General features: G+C 52.2%; 3 protein-coding genes and 1 pseudogene across 3 annotated transcripts; all 4 read left to right on the top strand.

The window, feature by feature from the left end:
• Window positions 1–1,200: 1,200 nt before the first annotated feature.
• LOC132479184 (acetylcholine receptor subunit beta-like) lies at window positions 1,201–3,393 on the top strand. The gene is made up of 5 exons (XM_060082755.1): window positions 1,201–1,306; window positions 1,571–1,794; window positions 2,292–2,473; window positions 2,813–2,975; window positions 3,280–3,393. Exons 1-5 carry the CDS (start codon window positions 1,201–1,203, stop codon window positions 3,391–3,393), a joined length of 789 nt encoding a protein of 262 aa, XP_059938738.1.
• Window positions 3,394–4,597: 1,204 nt separating this feature from the next.
• LOC132479183 (uncharacterized protein SPEM2-like) lies at window positions 4,598–6,862 on the top strand (annotated as a pseudogene).
• On the top strand, window positions 6,502–10,405 carry LOC132479182 (uncharacterized protein SPEM3-like). The gene is given in 4 exon segments (XM_060082754.1): window positions 6,502–7,341; window positions 7,490–7,551; window positions 7,766–9,087; window positions 9,090–10,405. Coding segments are annotated over 4 exon segments (2,838 nt in total). The 5' UTR covers window positions 6,502–7,203.
• Window positions 10,406–12,372: 1,967 nt separating this feature from the next.
• LOC132479181 (acetylcholine receptor subunit beta-like) lies at window positions 12,373–14,565 on the top strand. The gene is made up of 5 exons (XM_060082753.1): window positions 12,373–12,478; window positions 12,743–12,966; window positions 13,464–13,645; window positions 13,985–14,147; window positions 14,452–14,565. Exons 1-5 carry the CDS (start codon window positions 12,373–12,375, stop codon window positions 14,563–14,565), a joined length of 789 nt encoding a protein of 262 aa, XP_059938736.1.
• Window positions 14,566–15,661: the final 1,096 nt, after the last annotated feature.

Here is a 15,661-nt window from a genome sequence, read left to right as displayed (position 1 = left end):
TGGCACGGCGCTGCCTTGCAGTTTCGCCTTCCGTTGCTTCATGACTTTGTCATGGTGCAATGGCTCCAGGATGGCTTCCAACATCCAACAACTCACCGGAGACCATCAAGGAGTGGGGATATCAGTGTGTGATGAGAAACTTAGAAAAAGAGGGGACAGATAAGCATGAGGAATAAAGAGACAAGAGAAGCCTTCTGTGGACTTTGGAGGACATCCAACCCAGCCCCATCCCACAGGGCCTGATGAGGACCTAAACTATCCCTGCTTTCCCTCCATCGCTGTCTAGCTAAATCCGTTATCCCCAAGGCCCTAGAGCTGCACTGTCAATTACAGTAGCCACTAGCCAAAGGCCTATTAGAATGTAAATTACTTAAAGTTAAGGAAAATTAATTCTATTAAAAATTAAGTTAAAAAGTTAAAAATTCTCTTCCTCAGGGAACAGAATTTCCCTGACATCCAATTCTGTTCCCTGGCAGTCCAGTTGTTGGGACTTGGCGCTTTCACTGATGTGGCGGTGGTTCAATCCCTGGTCGGGGAATTCAGACCCCGCAAGCTTCATGGCTTGGCCAGAAAAAAAAAGAAATTCTCTTCCTCAGTGCCATGATCTTCTAAGTGCTCAGTAGCCACATGGAGCTAGTGGCTACTGCATTGGACGGCACAGATTTAGAACATTTCCATCATCATGAAAAATGCTACTGGAGAGCAGTGCTTTAGAGTTTAGAGCAATTTTCCTTTCCCTGTCACCCACGCCCAGCATCTTAAAGCTCCCCCAGAGCGCAGAGAACTTAGTTCTTTTTAGGGTGGCTCAGAAGCCACCCTCTGGGGAGGAGGTAAGATGTAGGGATGGACACCCAATGCCTGATTTCCCCAGACTGTGAGAAAGAGCCCAGGCTTCAGTTTTCCTCATCTGGTCTCTTGGGTCACGACCAGATGTATGCAAACTTGCCTCCCCCATTCTGGGCTGTGTTTGGGGCTCTTGGTTGATCTGATTTACATTTTAACGGGATCAATGTGGCTGCTCTGTTGAGAACAGTCAGCAGGGGGGCAAAGGATGAAGCAAAGAGGAGGCCTTTGTAATAACTCAGATCTGAGGTAATGGTGGCTTGTACCAGGATGGTAGTGGTAGATGGGATAAGTCATCAGTTTCAGGATATATGTTGAAGGTAGAGCCAATAGGGTTTGGTATGGATTGGATATGGGATGAGAGAGAGGAGAGCTGAGAATGACTCCAAGGGATTTGGCCTGAGCCACAGGAAAGATCGAGTTGTCATTTATGACCTGAGGAAGACTGTGTTGGGAGTCGGTGGTGAGGGAATTAAGTTTTGGACATGTTAAGGTCGAGATGTCTATTGGACACCCAAATGGAGAGGTTAAGTAGGCAGGTGGATACAAGTGTGGAATTTAGGGGAATCAGTCCAGGTTGGAGGTATAAATGTAGGAGTTATTTGCATGCAGTTGGCCCTTCCAAAAGCCTGTCCTTGAGTGGGCTGGAAACACGGTCACTGATTATGCCAGGGAGATTGCTTTCTGGCAAAGCCTAATCCTTCCGCCTTCCGCTCTGTCCCCCAAGTAGAGCAGATGGGGCTCTCGATCTTTGCCCTGCTGACCCTTACTGTGTTCCTGCTGCTGCTGGCAGACAAAGTGCCTGGGACCTCCCTGTCTGTCCCCGTCATTATCAAATACCTCATGTTTACCACGGTCCTCGTCACCTTCTCAGTCGTCCTTAACATCGTAGTCCTCAAACTGCACCATCGCTCACCCCACACCCACCAAATGCCCCTTTGGGTCCGTCAGGTAAGAAGATCTCCTCTCCAACCTGTGTTAACTCTCAATCCTAGTATTTGGCTTTTTGTCCAGGTGTCGCTCCTCACTCCCACCAACTTGCAACCTTCCCTTTCACAGACCTGAGGGAGAACTACAACTCCTGGTAGAGTGTCAAAGTGCCAAGGTCTTTGGGTGTTGAAATGTTGCCCAATTAATTTTATCCTCCCATCATTAACATTGTGTAGATCCCAGACTCTCTTCATCAATACTTCTCTCCTTCGTGGGTCCCAAGGAAGCATTCTCAGGGTTAGGTACTATCAGGGTGGAAGCCCTCAGAACTTTTCTTTCCAGTCAGGATGCCTCCTAACCCCCTTAAGGACTCTTGGGCTGTGCAGTTGCATTTCATCTGTGGGATGCATGCACGCATGCGCAGGAATGGGCACGTGCCGTGGGGGTGGTTGGCGGCTTCCCTTCTGGTCTGAAAGCATAAGAGTCCCCTCCAAGATGGCTCTTCTTCTACTCTGCAGATCTTTATCCACAAACTCCCTCCGTATCTGGGTCTGAAGAGACCCAAACCTGAGAGAGACCAGATACCGGAGCCACCTCCTATACCTCTCAGGGATTCTCCAAGAAGTGGCTGGGGTCGGGGAACAGATGAATATTTCATCCTCAAGCCACCACATGATTTTCTCTTCCCCAAACCCAACAGGTAGTATCTACTCCCCATGGCCCACGTAGAAGGGAGAGGGAGAACTACAGTTCCCAGAAGACTGTGCGGAGGCAGGCGTCCTAAGCTCTCAGAGGATGTCGTGGTTGAGCATCATGGGAGTTGTAGTACCCCTTCTGTTACCCACTTTGCGGGGAGGTGGGAACTAAAGAGTAAGGGAATAGGAGGAATTGCGGAAGGCTAGAGAGGTCGCCGCTGTTGAAGAGAACCTGAAGGGCTCTCTCACGTTTTGAAACCTGGATGGGCATTGGAGGAGGGAGTTGGGGCGGGGCCTAGAGCACCCACGCAGGCCGTCTTTGTGCCCCGGTCATGGCCAAACAGACTCGCCTCTTCCACGTTCCAGCCTGAACTGTCTGCCCCGGACCTGCGGCCATTTATCGATGGTCCAAGCCGGGCTGTGTGCCTGCCTCCCGACCTACGGGAGGTCGTTTCTTCAATCAGCTACACCGCTCAACAGCTGCGGGAACAGGAGGACCACGAAGCTGTGACTCCAAAGAGGGTGGGCTAAGGCAAGGCCTGAGTGGCCTTGGCTCCACCGGCAAACTTAGGCTCCGCCCCCAGAACTCGATTTTTTTTCCGATTGGAAGTTTGCCTCACTTGGTCCCGCCCCCTGGCTTCCCACTTGTTCTTTACTCACATCCATCGCCCGCAGTTTCGCTCTCTGCTATTCTGCGGGCCCGCCCTTGTCTCCAAGCTGTGGTATGAGGACCTGGGTGCGGTACAGGGCCTTGAGGCCGCCTTCCCTGGTTGTCTGGAGCCCAGGAACAGTTTAATCTTCCTACCCCCAGTTGAAGGAGGACTGGCAGTTTGTGGCCATGGTGGTGGACCGCCTCTTCCTGTGGACCCTCGTCATCTTTCTGGATGCCACGTACCACTTGCCCACTCCCGACCCCTTTCCTTGAGGACGAGAGGGCCGAGACCGAGGTCCTCGGCCACTTGAATTGAGAGTTTGATAGTACTCTCAAGTCCTATCCCTTTCTGCATCTTAACTCCTTCACTAGGAGTCCAATCCTCTCCTCATTTCGTTTCTAGGGAGGAAGCCCAAGTGGGACTGGGCAGCTGGGGGCCTTGGGCCCACCTGACATGCACTATCCACTTATTTACTCTTTTGCTTCTTGAAGAAGCCCCATTGGATATTCACATCTAGGTTGGCAATGAATGGAACAAAGAACAAGAACTAGATTGTAAGCCTTCTGAGGGCAGGAACTATGGCTGTTCACTGTAATATCCCCAGCACCGAGCACAGATCCTAACCTATACAACCGGTACCTCTGATTGAATGAAGAGGGAAATTATTTTTTCTGTAAGGAAATACACTAAGAAATAGTGCTTATGTGGGCATGTTGGGACTAGTGGTCGTTTTTTCTTTGTTTTGACCTTTCTGTACTTTATTGTATTTTGTAATATGTATTATCTTTAGGATAAGAAAAGGTTCTTTCTAAAAGGATGCATTTGTAATGAGGATAAAAAAGCACACTGTAAAAACCTCAAGTTCCAGCTTTGATGCTCAAACTTTGGACAAGCTACTAAACTGCTCTGTGCCTCAGTTTCTCCATCTGTAAAATGAAGCGAATAATAGTATCTGCTCCCTAGTCTGAAGATCATATGAGAAGATGAGAACAAAAGCATTATACAGTATACATCAGAGGTTACAAACTGGTGTGTTTTGTGTGGCCCATGTTGTTGGCCAGCAGAGTTTAAAATTTGAATTGGTTTGCTACTTTTAAAATGTGGATATTTCACAGAGCAATTTGGATTTCTGGCTTCTCTTGAAACTTTTTAAGAACTGCAGGCTAGTTCTAAGAAGCCCAACAGGCTACGTAAGCGGTCCTAATGTCTTGAACAATGAAATGGAGGAAATCCTATATGCATGATCCAGTCACTATGAAGACTGTCTCTCATCTGTAGCAACCCTGCTTGCAAATCAAGTTAAGCAAGGCCCCATGGAGACAGAAGGACAGACTGAACTCTGGGGACTAGGCTCCATGTAGTGGGAGCCGAGGGCAGAGACGGCCACCTAAAGGACCAGCTGAGTGGATGAAAGATTGGACAACTCCGCATTGTGACTCCCTGCAATGTGCCTCATTATGACCATGGTCCCTCACCTGTTGGTGGGTGTCCCCAGGTCCTGGCATGAGTGCAGTGTGGGTCAGGGCCGGTGGGGTTGGGGGGGTGGGGCGTCCCACGGCTCAGGCGGCCCTAGGACCCGCCCACCATGGAACACCAGCTCTGGTATGACAACCTGGGGTGCTGCCATCAATACCAACAAAGTACCCAGAATGCGGAGGACTTCCTACTCCTGTTGCTGGGCATTGTCATTCTTGTCAGCATTGGGATCAGCATGGCAACTATGGTCAGCGATGGTTGGGGATCACCAGTAGGGGTGAAGATGGCTGAGGGTGGGAACCAGCTGCAGCCTGCACCTCCGTCTGCAGGAACGGTCTTGGCTGGGAGTGGTGGTGAGGGTAGAGAGCCTGGCCTTCATTTTCACCCACCCCACCCCACCCCACCCCACCCCAGCTATGGCATGGGCTCCAGAATGCCTTAGACAAGACCATGTATTGTATTATTCAGCAAAGTAACTACCGAAGACAGCTAAGGGGCACCCCGCCTCGCCATTCCCAGGGCCCTAGAAACCCAGGCTCCCAGGTTCCCAACCCTGAAATCTTCTGACAGTTGCCCTGCCCTCACGGACTCTCGCCTCCCACAGATGAAATCTCACAGGCTTGTGAAAGTTCCTCCAAACATCCTCCAGCCAAGGCCCAAGACATCCACATGCACTGCACCCTGGACCCTGTGGAAGTGAGAATGGCCCGGTCCACTTGCTACTCCTCGTCCTCCTACCACCATCTCCGCAACCGTAGCCGCAGCTGCAGCCGCCACCCCTGAAGCCACCAGGGGAGGCCCAAGAATTTAGAAAATTCCCCTCCAGCTGCTCAGGCTTCCGTAGGCCGCATCGCCTCCACGGGACGTCACAGCTGCCTCCGATGCCCTCCTTGAACTGGGAGGACCCGGACTCCTACCTGGAGGAGGAGGCCCAACTTTCCTTCCCACAACCCAAGTACCCGTGGGGGCGCTGGGGAGGGCTCTACCGGCATATGGGTCTGCCCTCCAACGTGGGCCTCTGGGGTCGACAGGGTGGGATCCTGGCCATCCAGCCACCAGCCTGTCTCTACCTGTCGCCCGAGCTGCACCACATGCCCAAGCGTGTGGAGGCCAAGTCTGAGCTAGGGCTGCAGTCCTTCGGGGCCCCTTGCTCGCCATCCCGCATCTGGGGCAATGTGGATGCTGACCAGTGGACCTCGTCTCCACCACTTACCCGACGGCTGCCTCCTAACAGCTCGTGGGTCCCTGGGGGGCACAGAACTTACCCCTCACGGGGCCATCTCCCGTATGACTCCTTGGATCAGCGGCGGCGTGGTCCGGAGGGCTCTGAGCCTCCATCAGCTCTGGTGCCTCAGGGCTACCGGCCCGAAGCCTGGCAGCGCAACTCCCCACCGGCCCACGGACGGAGCCTCCAGAGCTGTGCTCACAGCCAGCCCAGCCACAGCCCGCGCCACTCCACGGGACACTTGAACTACTCCTGGGTTCCCCAGGAGGTGCGGCGCTGGGCTGCCGAATGGGCAGTGATGCTGCCTGTGCGGCACCCTCTGGCCACCTCCGCCTCCCTCACGGTGCTGGCCGAGGCCTCTACCAGCGGGCCTCGGATCCCAGCTCAGCGCTGCTCCTCCGCCCCTCCCAGACTCTGCCCGACGTCCAGGCTACCGAACACCCTCCACCCCCGCCCTCCTTCATGCCACTCAGCCGGAAGCCAGGGGGAAATGCCAACTACCAGGTGTATGACAGCCTGGAGTTGAAGCGGCAAGTGCAGGAAGCCAAGCGCGGGCCAACTCGCTGCTACCTTCCACCTCGGCCTCGAGGCCCTCTCTGCACGGAAGCCAGACTGGGAAAATGAACTGGCCAGCAGCCAATGGGGGCGGGTGGGGAGTGGCAGGGCATGGAGAGAGGAATAAAGAGCGCCATGGTCCAGAAAACATTGGCGGTCTGTGGCTTGGAAGCGCCACTCCTTCTGCCAGCTTGGGTCCCTGCCTTTGGCTTCCTGCAATAAGAAGCCAGTGTCCCCTTCTGGGCCTGAGGGTCCCCTTGGTTTAGTGGCCACAGTCCTGCCAGCAGGCCCCTCCTGGTCCGATACCATGCACTAAGTAGATGTGCAGCTGCAGTCTCCACACCACTGGTCTCTGGGCACCTCCTCTGTGTCTCAGCTGTCCCTGTCCCCAAAGAGCCTCAAACAAGAAGCTGCTTCCAAACTGGGAGGTTCCACATCTGGGCAGGTCCAGCTCCACAGCCAGTGAAGGGCATGAAGAAGGCTGAGGCTCTGGACTCCAGCCAGGCCTTCCGCAGGGCTCTGAGGCCAAGGTCTTTCTAGTCTCAGGAGGGGCCAAGAGATGGAATGTGACATTTGAACAAGTGAGTCAGTGGGCGGTGAGCGAATGTTTGACAGCTCGAGGGGAGGTGTGCTGGCCTCCGGGCCCTGTTTGGCTGTCCAGGCTCAGCTTACCTCACCCGGGGAACCATGGAATGCCACGCCTGGCCCTCCTTTTCGTCCCCCTCCCTCACTGTGACGCCACCACCTGCCCCATTATGACCCAGTCTGTCTCCCAGTATACATATATGGAGGCCAGCGGACCCAGGCAGTCCTGGGACCCCCGGCCATGGCTGAGCAAACCCATTACCTAGCCGAGGCGTGCTCTGGCACCACACCCGGGAAATGCCAAGACCTAAGAGACTCAATTCTTCTGATCCTGGTCAGCATCATGTTGCTCAACGTGTGGATCAACGTGGTGACTCTGGTGAGGGCAGGATCTGGGCAGTGTGGTTGGGGGAGCCCTGGGGTCTTGAAGGGGCTGAGATGGGATGGCTGCTGCAGTGTGGCCGGACAAGGGTTGGATTTCAGGGCTCACCCTGATCCCGAACTCCACGCTCCCTTGCTTCCCTCAGCTCTGGATGCATCTGAAGAGATTCTTGCGGGCAGGTTTCAACCGTATTTTCCCCAAAGGTAAGTGGGCGCCAGTGTGGGCTCAGGGGATGTGGGTCTGTCCCCTTTCTTCTATCCCTGCCTTGATTCTCAGCCCCTCAGGAACCCAGGCCCTGTCCCATCTCGCCTTTCCCTGCAGACAAGCAAGCCAGCTGTGGAGGCAGCCATCGCACGCGCTGCTCCGTGGATCCCAAGAACCTGTGTTCAAGGGTTTCTCCCCGCTTCCGCCATCGCCCGAGCTTCCTGCACAGGCACCCAAACCACCTTGAATCCTGGATACCAGAAACAGATGATGAGACGGCTTCTAAGTGCTGCTGGATGCCGCCGCAGTGTGGACGGGCTCGGGCTTCCACGGAGGCTCCACGGGGACTGTGGAAGGAGGGGTTAGTGGGAGCTGGGGAGGCCCCTCCGTTCACAGCCTTAAAGTCCCAAGCCACTTTTAACTCCAGGTGAGAGACATCTTCCAAGCTCCGCAGGATAAGCAAGGTGGACGTGGTTCCACTCTGCCTGCCCCAAGAGAGCAAGACTAAGACCCCAGACTATGACTCAGCCCGGGCCCAGACCTGCCCCCCAGTTCAGCTCCCTGCACATTCTCCTGCCAAGGCCCAGACCTTCTCCTACAAGCACCCCTCTGTGCACGCCCCACCTCAGGCCCAGACTTGCTCCACACTCCACCTCCCTGAGCACACTACCCCCCAGGCCCAGACCCCCTCACCAGCCCTCACCCCTGAGCACAGCCCTGCCCAGGTCCATGGCCCGGAGCATACCTCAGCCCATACCCCAGCCCAGGCCCAAGCCCAGGCCCCCTCATATGCCTCAGCCCTATTCCTGGGCCACACTTCTCTCTGCACCCTGACCCATGCTCATCTGACCTATACCCATGCCAACACTCTGGCCCCTCCCCCAACTTCTGCCCCTGCTACTACTCCTGCCCTAGCCCCTACACCAGCCCCTGTCCCGATCTCTGCCACAACCTCTGTCCCAGCACTGGTCATGACCCTGACGACCCCTCCAGTCCCTTCCACCACCCGTACCCCCATCCTAGATTCTATTCTCTCTACCTTGTCTACCTTCGACCAAGGCCTCTCCTCTGGCCATGTGGTCTACTATGCCCGCAGCATAAAGCAGAACTTATTCCATGTGTGTCCCCCTCAGAACTCTGGGTACTCCAGAAATGACTTGGGTACCCTAACCAGGCCCCAAGAGGGGCATGGTCTGGTGAGCTCTGGTACAGCTGAGCAAACACTGAAGCAATGTAGTGGGGACAGTGCCAAGCCCTCCACAGGGTCCATACCGGGTTACGTGGAGTTGGGGACTATGGAATGGAAGATCCCAAATCATGCCAAAGACAAATTTGTACAGTCCAAGACCTTCACTCACTGTAGCTCCCATCCTTGCCAGTCTGAGAAGAGAAACACGGATCCCCAGAATCCAGTCTGCCCCAAATTCCTGGTGTGCTCCAAGGATGCTGAACCTTCTCAACCTTGCTTCCGTTCTCCGACCAGTGCCCAGAGCTCACCATGCACCATGCCTCCACCATGCACTCTTTCTCTGCCTCTTGTTTTCCCAGATCCTTTGTCCTTCATCAACACAGCAACCACCAGAAGCCCTCCGCCTTAATACAAACCCCCACCTTTCCCCCAACCTCCAAGTCTCCTCAGTCTGTCCTCTCTCCCCAGGGCCCCATCCCTCCCCAGTTATCCACTACTTCCCAAACCCCAAACCAGCCCCAACCCCCAGAACTTCATGAGAGTCTAGGTCTCAACCAATGCTCTGTCCTCCAAAGGACCCCAGGCCTTACCGGAGACACAGGCCTCCTCAAGAACCCAGGCCTTGCTCAAGATCCAGGCCTCCACGAACTTCGAGGCCTTACCGAAGACCCTTACCTCTGCAAAAATCCAAGCCTTTCCCAAGACTCTGACCTTCAGAAGAATCCAGTCATTACCCAAGATTCTTGGCCACAGAAGAGTCCATGCCATGCCCAAGACTCTGCAGTCAACAAGAGCTCAGTCCTTTGCCAGGAGTCTGATCTCCATAAGAGCCCAGGTCTTGTGCAAACCGCTCGTCTCCATAAGGGCTCAAGCCTTACCCGAGACTCCGGAGACTACAAGAATCCAGGCCTGTCCCAAGCTTCTGGAGTCTGCAGGAGCCAAGGCCTTACTCAAGATTCTGACCTCCATAAGAATCCTGGCCTTACCCAAGATGCTGGAATTTACAGGAGCTCAGAACATACCCATGACCCTAACTTCCATGAGGACTCAGGAATTAATCGAGATCCTGGCCCCCATAAGGGTCCAGCCCTTACTCAAGACTCTGGCTTATCCAAGAGACGAGGCCTCCATAACAACTCAGGCCTTATCCCAAACCCTGGCCTCCACAAGAACCCTCTAGGAACTGACTCTGTCCAAGTTTTGGGCCCACGTCAGACCCAAAAGTCATTTATATCTGAGACAGTTCCTCGAAAGGAGGATGCAGGGCAGCACATACCATGGACTTCTGTCCCACCCAGTCACAACTCCTGCTCTGCCAAGGCTCAGGGGGCCTACAATGACCTGCTAACCTCCTCGCAGCGAACAGGCAGACAAGCCTGGGTGTACCACCCGATACCATCCCCCCAGCCTGCCAGAACTATCACCAGATGTCTACGCCTCCCAAAACCAGCAGGCACCCGGCTAGGGCATGTGGTCTTTGATGCCCGCCAGAGACAGCAGACAGGGACAAGTGCGAAGCTCTCTCTAGGGCGTGTGGTCTTTGACGCCCGCCAGAGACAGCAGACAGGGACAAGTGCGAAGCTCTGTCTCCCAGGTGCCTTCATAGGGCCACATCCAACTGCCGGAGTCCAGCTCCAGCGAGTCAAGGGAAACCCGAGGGATAGATAGCGTCGGCGAAGGAAATAAATCTATTACACTTCTTAAAGTATCAGCATTGCATGTTTCTCTCTCTTCTTTATTGTTTACAGTCACAGGTTTATATATTGTAGTTGATTACATTACCAGGTATGTGACCAAACAATCTTAGCACAATCAAACCTCAAAATGTTCTATAAAGATTTTTTTTTAAAAAAAATATCCCCTAGTTTCTAGATGTCCTATTAAAATATTTCCCAAGTTCCCATTAATCACAGGTTATTTCTTAGTAACCAAGCCAAGCAGTTATATGATTATTTTAGTTGTAAAAGTTGAAGCTACTTGTTCCTATTTCTCTTCTTGCATGGGCAACCTTTTACAATGGTTCCACGAAAATATGTACAATGTACCCTGCATGCCCTTTCTCGTTGTTTCCTTCAACTGAGACAGTGCTTTCTCCCTATCCGAGCAACTAATTCTGCTCTAGGCATTTGCTTTTCTATAATTAATCTTCCTTTATAATAGAACCATAAATTTCCTATGTCATCAGGAACTCCAGCCCATGGCCATAACTCCATACTAGAGGGTGTTTTTCATAAAAATATCCCTTTAGTTCCAGGCTCTTAATTCTGTACCCATTTCCCTGGGTCTTTAGTGGGTACTTCCCATTCTGTGGTAGTTCCAGGAGGGGGAGTCCTAGAGGAATTTTTCTTTCACGTGGAGCAACATCCCCCCAAAATTGCCCCTATATTTAAACTTATTATCATAAAACATAACAACAGAGCTGTAGTCCACCTTCCTGGCACGGCGCTGCCTTGCAGTTTCGCCTTCTGTTGCTTCATGACTTTGTCATGGTGCAATGGCTCCAGGATGGCTTCCAACATCCAACAACTCACCGGAGACCATCAAGGAGTGGGGATATCAGTGTGTGATGAGAAACTTAGAAAAAGAGGGGACAGATAAGCATGAGGAATAAAGAGACAAGAGAAGCCTTCTGTGGACTTTGGAGGACATCCAACCCAGCCCCATCCCACAGGGCCTGATGAGGACCTAAACTATCCCTGCTTTCCCTCCATCGCTGTCTAGCTAAATCCGTTATCCCCAAGGCCCTAGAGCTGCACTGTCAATTACAGTAGCCACTAGCCAAAGGCCTATTAGAATGTAAATTACTTAAAGTTAAGGAAAATTAATTCTATTAAAAATTAAGTTAAAAAGTTAAAAATTCTCTTCCTCAGGGAACAGAATTTCCCTGACATCCAATTCTGTTCCCTGGCAGTCCAGTTGTTGGGACTTGGCGCTTTCACTGATGTGGCGGTGGTTCAATCCCTGGTCGGGGAATTCAGACCCCGCAAGCTTCATGGCTTGGCCAGAAAAAAAAAGAAATTCTCTTCCTCAGTGCCATGATCTTCTAAGTGCTCAGTAGCCACATGGAGCTAGTGGCTACTGCATTGGACGGCACAGATTTAGAACATTTCCATCATCATGAAAAATGCTACTGGAGAGCAGTGCTTTAGAGTTTAGAGCAATTTTCCTTTCCCTGTCACCCACGCCCAGCATCTTAAAGCTCCCCCAGAGCGCAGAGAACTTAGTTCTTTTTAGGGTGGCTCAGAAGCCACCCTCTGGGGAGGAGGTAAGATGTAGGGATGGACACCCAATGCCTGATTTCCCCAGACTGTGAGAAAGAGCCCAGGCTTCAGTTTTCCTCATCTGGTCTCTTGGGTCACGACCAGATGTATGCAAACTTGCCTCCCCCATTCTGGGCTGTGTTTGGGGCTCTTGGTTGATCTGATTTACATTTTAACGGGATCAATGTGGCTGCTCTGTTGAGAACAGTCAGCAGGGGGGCAAAGGATGAAGCAAAGAGGAGGCCTTTGTAATAACTCAGATCTGAGGTAATGGTGGCTTGTACCAGGATGGTAGTGGTAGATGGGATAAGTCATCAGTTTCAGGATATATGTTGAAGGTAGAGCCAATAGGGTTTGGTATGGATTGGATATGGGATGAGAGAGAGGAGAGCTGAGAATGACTCCAAGGGATTTGGCCTGAGCCACAGGAAAGATCGAGTTGTCATTTATGACCTGAGGAAGACTGTGTTGGGAGTCGGTGGTGAGGGAATTAAGTTTTGGACATGTTAAGGTCGAGATGTCTATTGGACACCCAAATGGAGAGGTTAAGTAGGCAGGTGGATACAAGTGTGGAATTTAGGGGAATCAGTCCAGGTTGGAGGTATAAATGTAGGAGTTATTTGCATGCAGTTGGCCCTTCCAAAAGCCTGTCCTTGAGTGGGCTGGAAACACGGTCACTGATTATGCCAGGGAGATTGCTTTCTGGCAAAGCCTAATCCTTCCGCCTTCCGCTCTGTCCCCCAAGTAGAGCAGATGGGGCTCTCGATCTTTGCCCTGCTGACCCTTACTGTGTTCCTGCTGCTGCTGGCAGACAAAGTGCCTGGGACCTCCCTGTCTGTCCCCGTCATTATCAAATACCTCATGTTTACCACGGTCCTCGTCACCTTCTCAGTCGTCCTTAACATCGTAGTCCTCAAACTGCACCATCGCTCACCCCACACCCACCAAATGCCCCTTTGGGTCCGTCAGGTAAGAAGATCTCCTCTCCAACCTGTGTTAACTCTCAATCCTAGTATTTGGCTTTTTGTCCAGGTGTCGCTCCTCACTCCCACCAACTTGCAACCTTCCCTTTCACAGACCTGAGGGAGAACTACAACTCCTGGTAGAGTGTCAAAGTGCCAAGGTCTTTGGGTGTTGAAATGTTGCCCAATTAATTTTATCCTCCCATCATTAACATTGTGTAGATCCCAGACTCTCTTCATCAATACTTCTCTCCTTCGTGGGTCCCAAGGAAGCATTCTCAGGGTTAGGTACTATCAGGGTGGAAGCCCTCAGAACTTTTCTTTCCAGTCAGGATGCCTCCTAACCCCCTTAAGGACTCTTGGGCTGTGCAGTTGCATTTCATCTGTGGGATGCATGCACGCATGCGCAGGAATGGGCACGTGCCGTGGGGGTGGTTGGCGGCTTCCCTTCTGGTCTGAAAGCATAAGAGTCCCCTCCAAGATGGCTCTTCTTCTACTCTGCAGATCTTTATCCACAAACTCCCTCCGTATCTGGGTCTGAAGAGACCCAAACCTGAGAGAGACCAGATACCGGAGCCACCTCCTATACCTCTCAGGGATTCTCCAAGAAGTGGCTGGGGTCGGGGAACAGATGAATATTTCATCCTCAAGCCACCACATGATTTTCTCTTCCCCAAACCCAACAGGTAGTATCTACTCCCCATGGCCCACGTAGAAGGGAGAGGGAGAACTACAGTTCCCAGAAGACTGTGCGGAGGCAGGCGTCCTAAGCTCTCAGAGGATGTCGTGGTTGAGCATCATGGGAGTTGTAGTACCCCTTCTGTTACCCACTTTGCGGGGAGGTGGGAACTAAAGAGTAAGGGAATAGGAGGAATTGCGGAAGGCTAGAGAGGTCGCCGCTGTTGAAGAGAACCTGAAGGGCTCTCTCACGTTTTGAAACCTGGATGGGCATTGGAGGAGGGAGTTGGGGCGGGGCCTAGAGCACCCACGCAGGCCGTCTTTGTGCCCCGGTCATGGCCAAACAGACTCGCCTCTTCCACGTTCCAGCCTGAACTGTCTGCCCCGGACCTGCGGCCATTTATCGATGGTCCAAGCCGGGCTGTGTGCCTGCCTCCCGACCTACGGGAGGTCGTTTCTTCAATCAGCTACGCCGCTCAACAGCTGTGGGAACAGGAGGACCACGAAGCTGTGACTCCAAAGAGGGTGGGCTAAGGCAAGGCCTGAGTGGCCTTGGCTCCACCGGCAAACTTAGGCTCCGCCCCCAGAACTCGATTTTTTTTCCGATTGGAAGTTTGCCTCACTTGGTCCCGCCCCCTGGCTTCCCACTTGTTCCTTACTCACATCCGTCGCCCGCAGTTTCTCTCTCTGCTATTCTGCGGGCCCGCCCTTGTCTCCAAGCTGTGGTATGAGGACCTGGGTGCGGTACAGGGCCTTGAGGCCGCCTTCCCTGGTTGTCTGGAGCCCAGGAACAGTTTAATCTTCCTACCCCCAGTTGAAGGAGGACTGGCAGTTTGTGGCCATGGTGGTGGACCGCCTCTTCCTGTGGACCCTCGTCATCTTTCTGGATGCCACGTACCACTTGCCCACTCCCGACCCCTTTCCTTGAGGACGAGAGGGCCGAGACCGAGGTCCTCGGCCACTTGAATTGAGAGTTTGATAGTACTCTCAAGTCCTATCCCTTTCTGCATCTTAACTCCTTCACTAGGAGTCCAATCCTCTCCTCATTTCGTTTCTAGGGAGGAAGCCCAAGTGGGACTGGGCAGCTGGGGGCCTTGGGCCCACCTGACATGCACTATCCACTTATTTACTCTTTTGCTTCTTGAAGAAGCCCCATTGGATATTCACATCTAGGTTGGCAATGAATGGAACAAAGAACAAGAACTAGATTGTAAGCCTTCTGAGGGCAGGAACTATGGCTGTTCACTGTAATATCCCCAGCACCGAGCACAGATCCTAAACTATACAGCCGGTACCTCTGATTGAATGAAGAGGGAAATTATTTTTTCTGTAAGGAAATACACTAAGAAATAGTGCTTATGTGGGCATGTTGGGACTAGTGGTCGTTTTTTCTTTGTTTTGACCTTTCTGTACTTTATTGTATTTTGTAATATGTATTATCTTTAGGATAAGAAAAGGTTCTTTCTAAAAGGATGCATTTGTAATGAGGATAAAAAAGCACACTGTAAAAACCTCAAGTTCCAGCTTTGATGCTCAAACTTTGGACAAGCTACTAAACTGCTCTGTGCCTCAGTTTCTCCATCTGTAAAATGAAGCGAATAATAGTATCTGCTCCCTAGTCTGAAGATCATATGAGAAGATGAGAACAAAAGCATTATACAATATACATCAGAGGTTACAAACTGGTGTGTTTTGTGTGGCCCATGTTGTTGGCCAGCAGAGTTTAAAATTTGAATTGGTTTGCTACTTTTAAAATGTGGATATTTCACAGAGCAATTTGGATTTCTGGCTTCTCTTGAAACTTTTTAAGAACTGCAGGCTAGTTCTAAGAAGCCCAACAGGCTACGTAAGCGGTCCTAATGTCTTGAACAATGAAATGGAGGAAATCCTATATGCATGATCCAGTCACTATGAAGACTGTCTCTCATCTGTAGCAACCCTGCTTGCAAATCAAGTTAAGCAAGGCCCCATGGAGACAGAAGGACAGACTGAACTCTGGGGACTAGGCTCCATGTAGTGGGAGC

Source organism: Mesoplodon densirostris, chromosome 18, assembly GCF_025265405.1.
Source record: "Mesoplodon densirostris isolate mMesDen1 chromosome 18, mMesDen1 primary haplotype, whole genome shotgun sequence".
Classification (NCBI taxonomy): domain Eukaryota; kingdom Metazoa; phylum Chordata; class Mammalia; order Artiodactyla; family Ziphiidae; genus Mesoplodon; species Mesoplodon densirostris.
The sequence above is the reverse complement of the archived record's forward strand: the minus strand, read 5'-3'. Positions and strand labels throughout refer to the sequence as shown.

Coding starts and splice junctions, on each gene's coding strand:
- LOC132479184 (XM_060082755.1), top strand. CDS start 1,201: ATGAGAGAGAGGAGAGCTGAGAATGACTCCAAGGGATTTGGCCTGAGC. Junction 1,795..2,291: donor TGCCCCTTTGGGTCCGTCAG/GTAAGAAGATCT, acceptor TCTACTCTGCAG/ATCTTTATCCACAAACTCCC. Junction 2,976..3,279: donor AACAGGAGGACCACGAAGCT/GTGACTCCAAAG, acceptor TCCTACCCCCAG/TTGAAGGAGGACTGGCAGTT.
- LOC132479181 (XM_060082753.1), top strand. CDS start 12,373: ATGAGAGAGAGGAGAGCTGAGAATGACTCCAAGGGATTTGGCCTGAGC. Junction 12,479..12,742: donor GACTGTGTTGGGAGTCGGTG/GTGAGGGAATTA, acceptor CTGTCCCCCAAG/TAGAGCAGATGGGGCTCTCG. Junction 12,967..13,463: donor TGCCCCTTTGGGTCCGTCAG/GTAAGAAGATCT, acceptor TCTACTCTGCAG/ATCTTTATCCACAAACTCCC.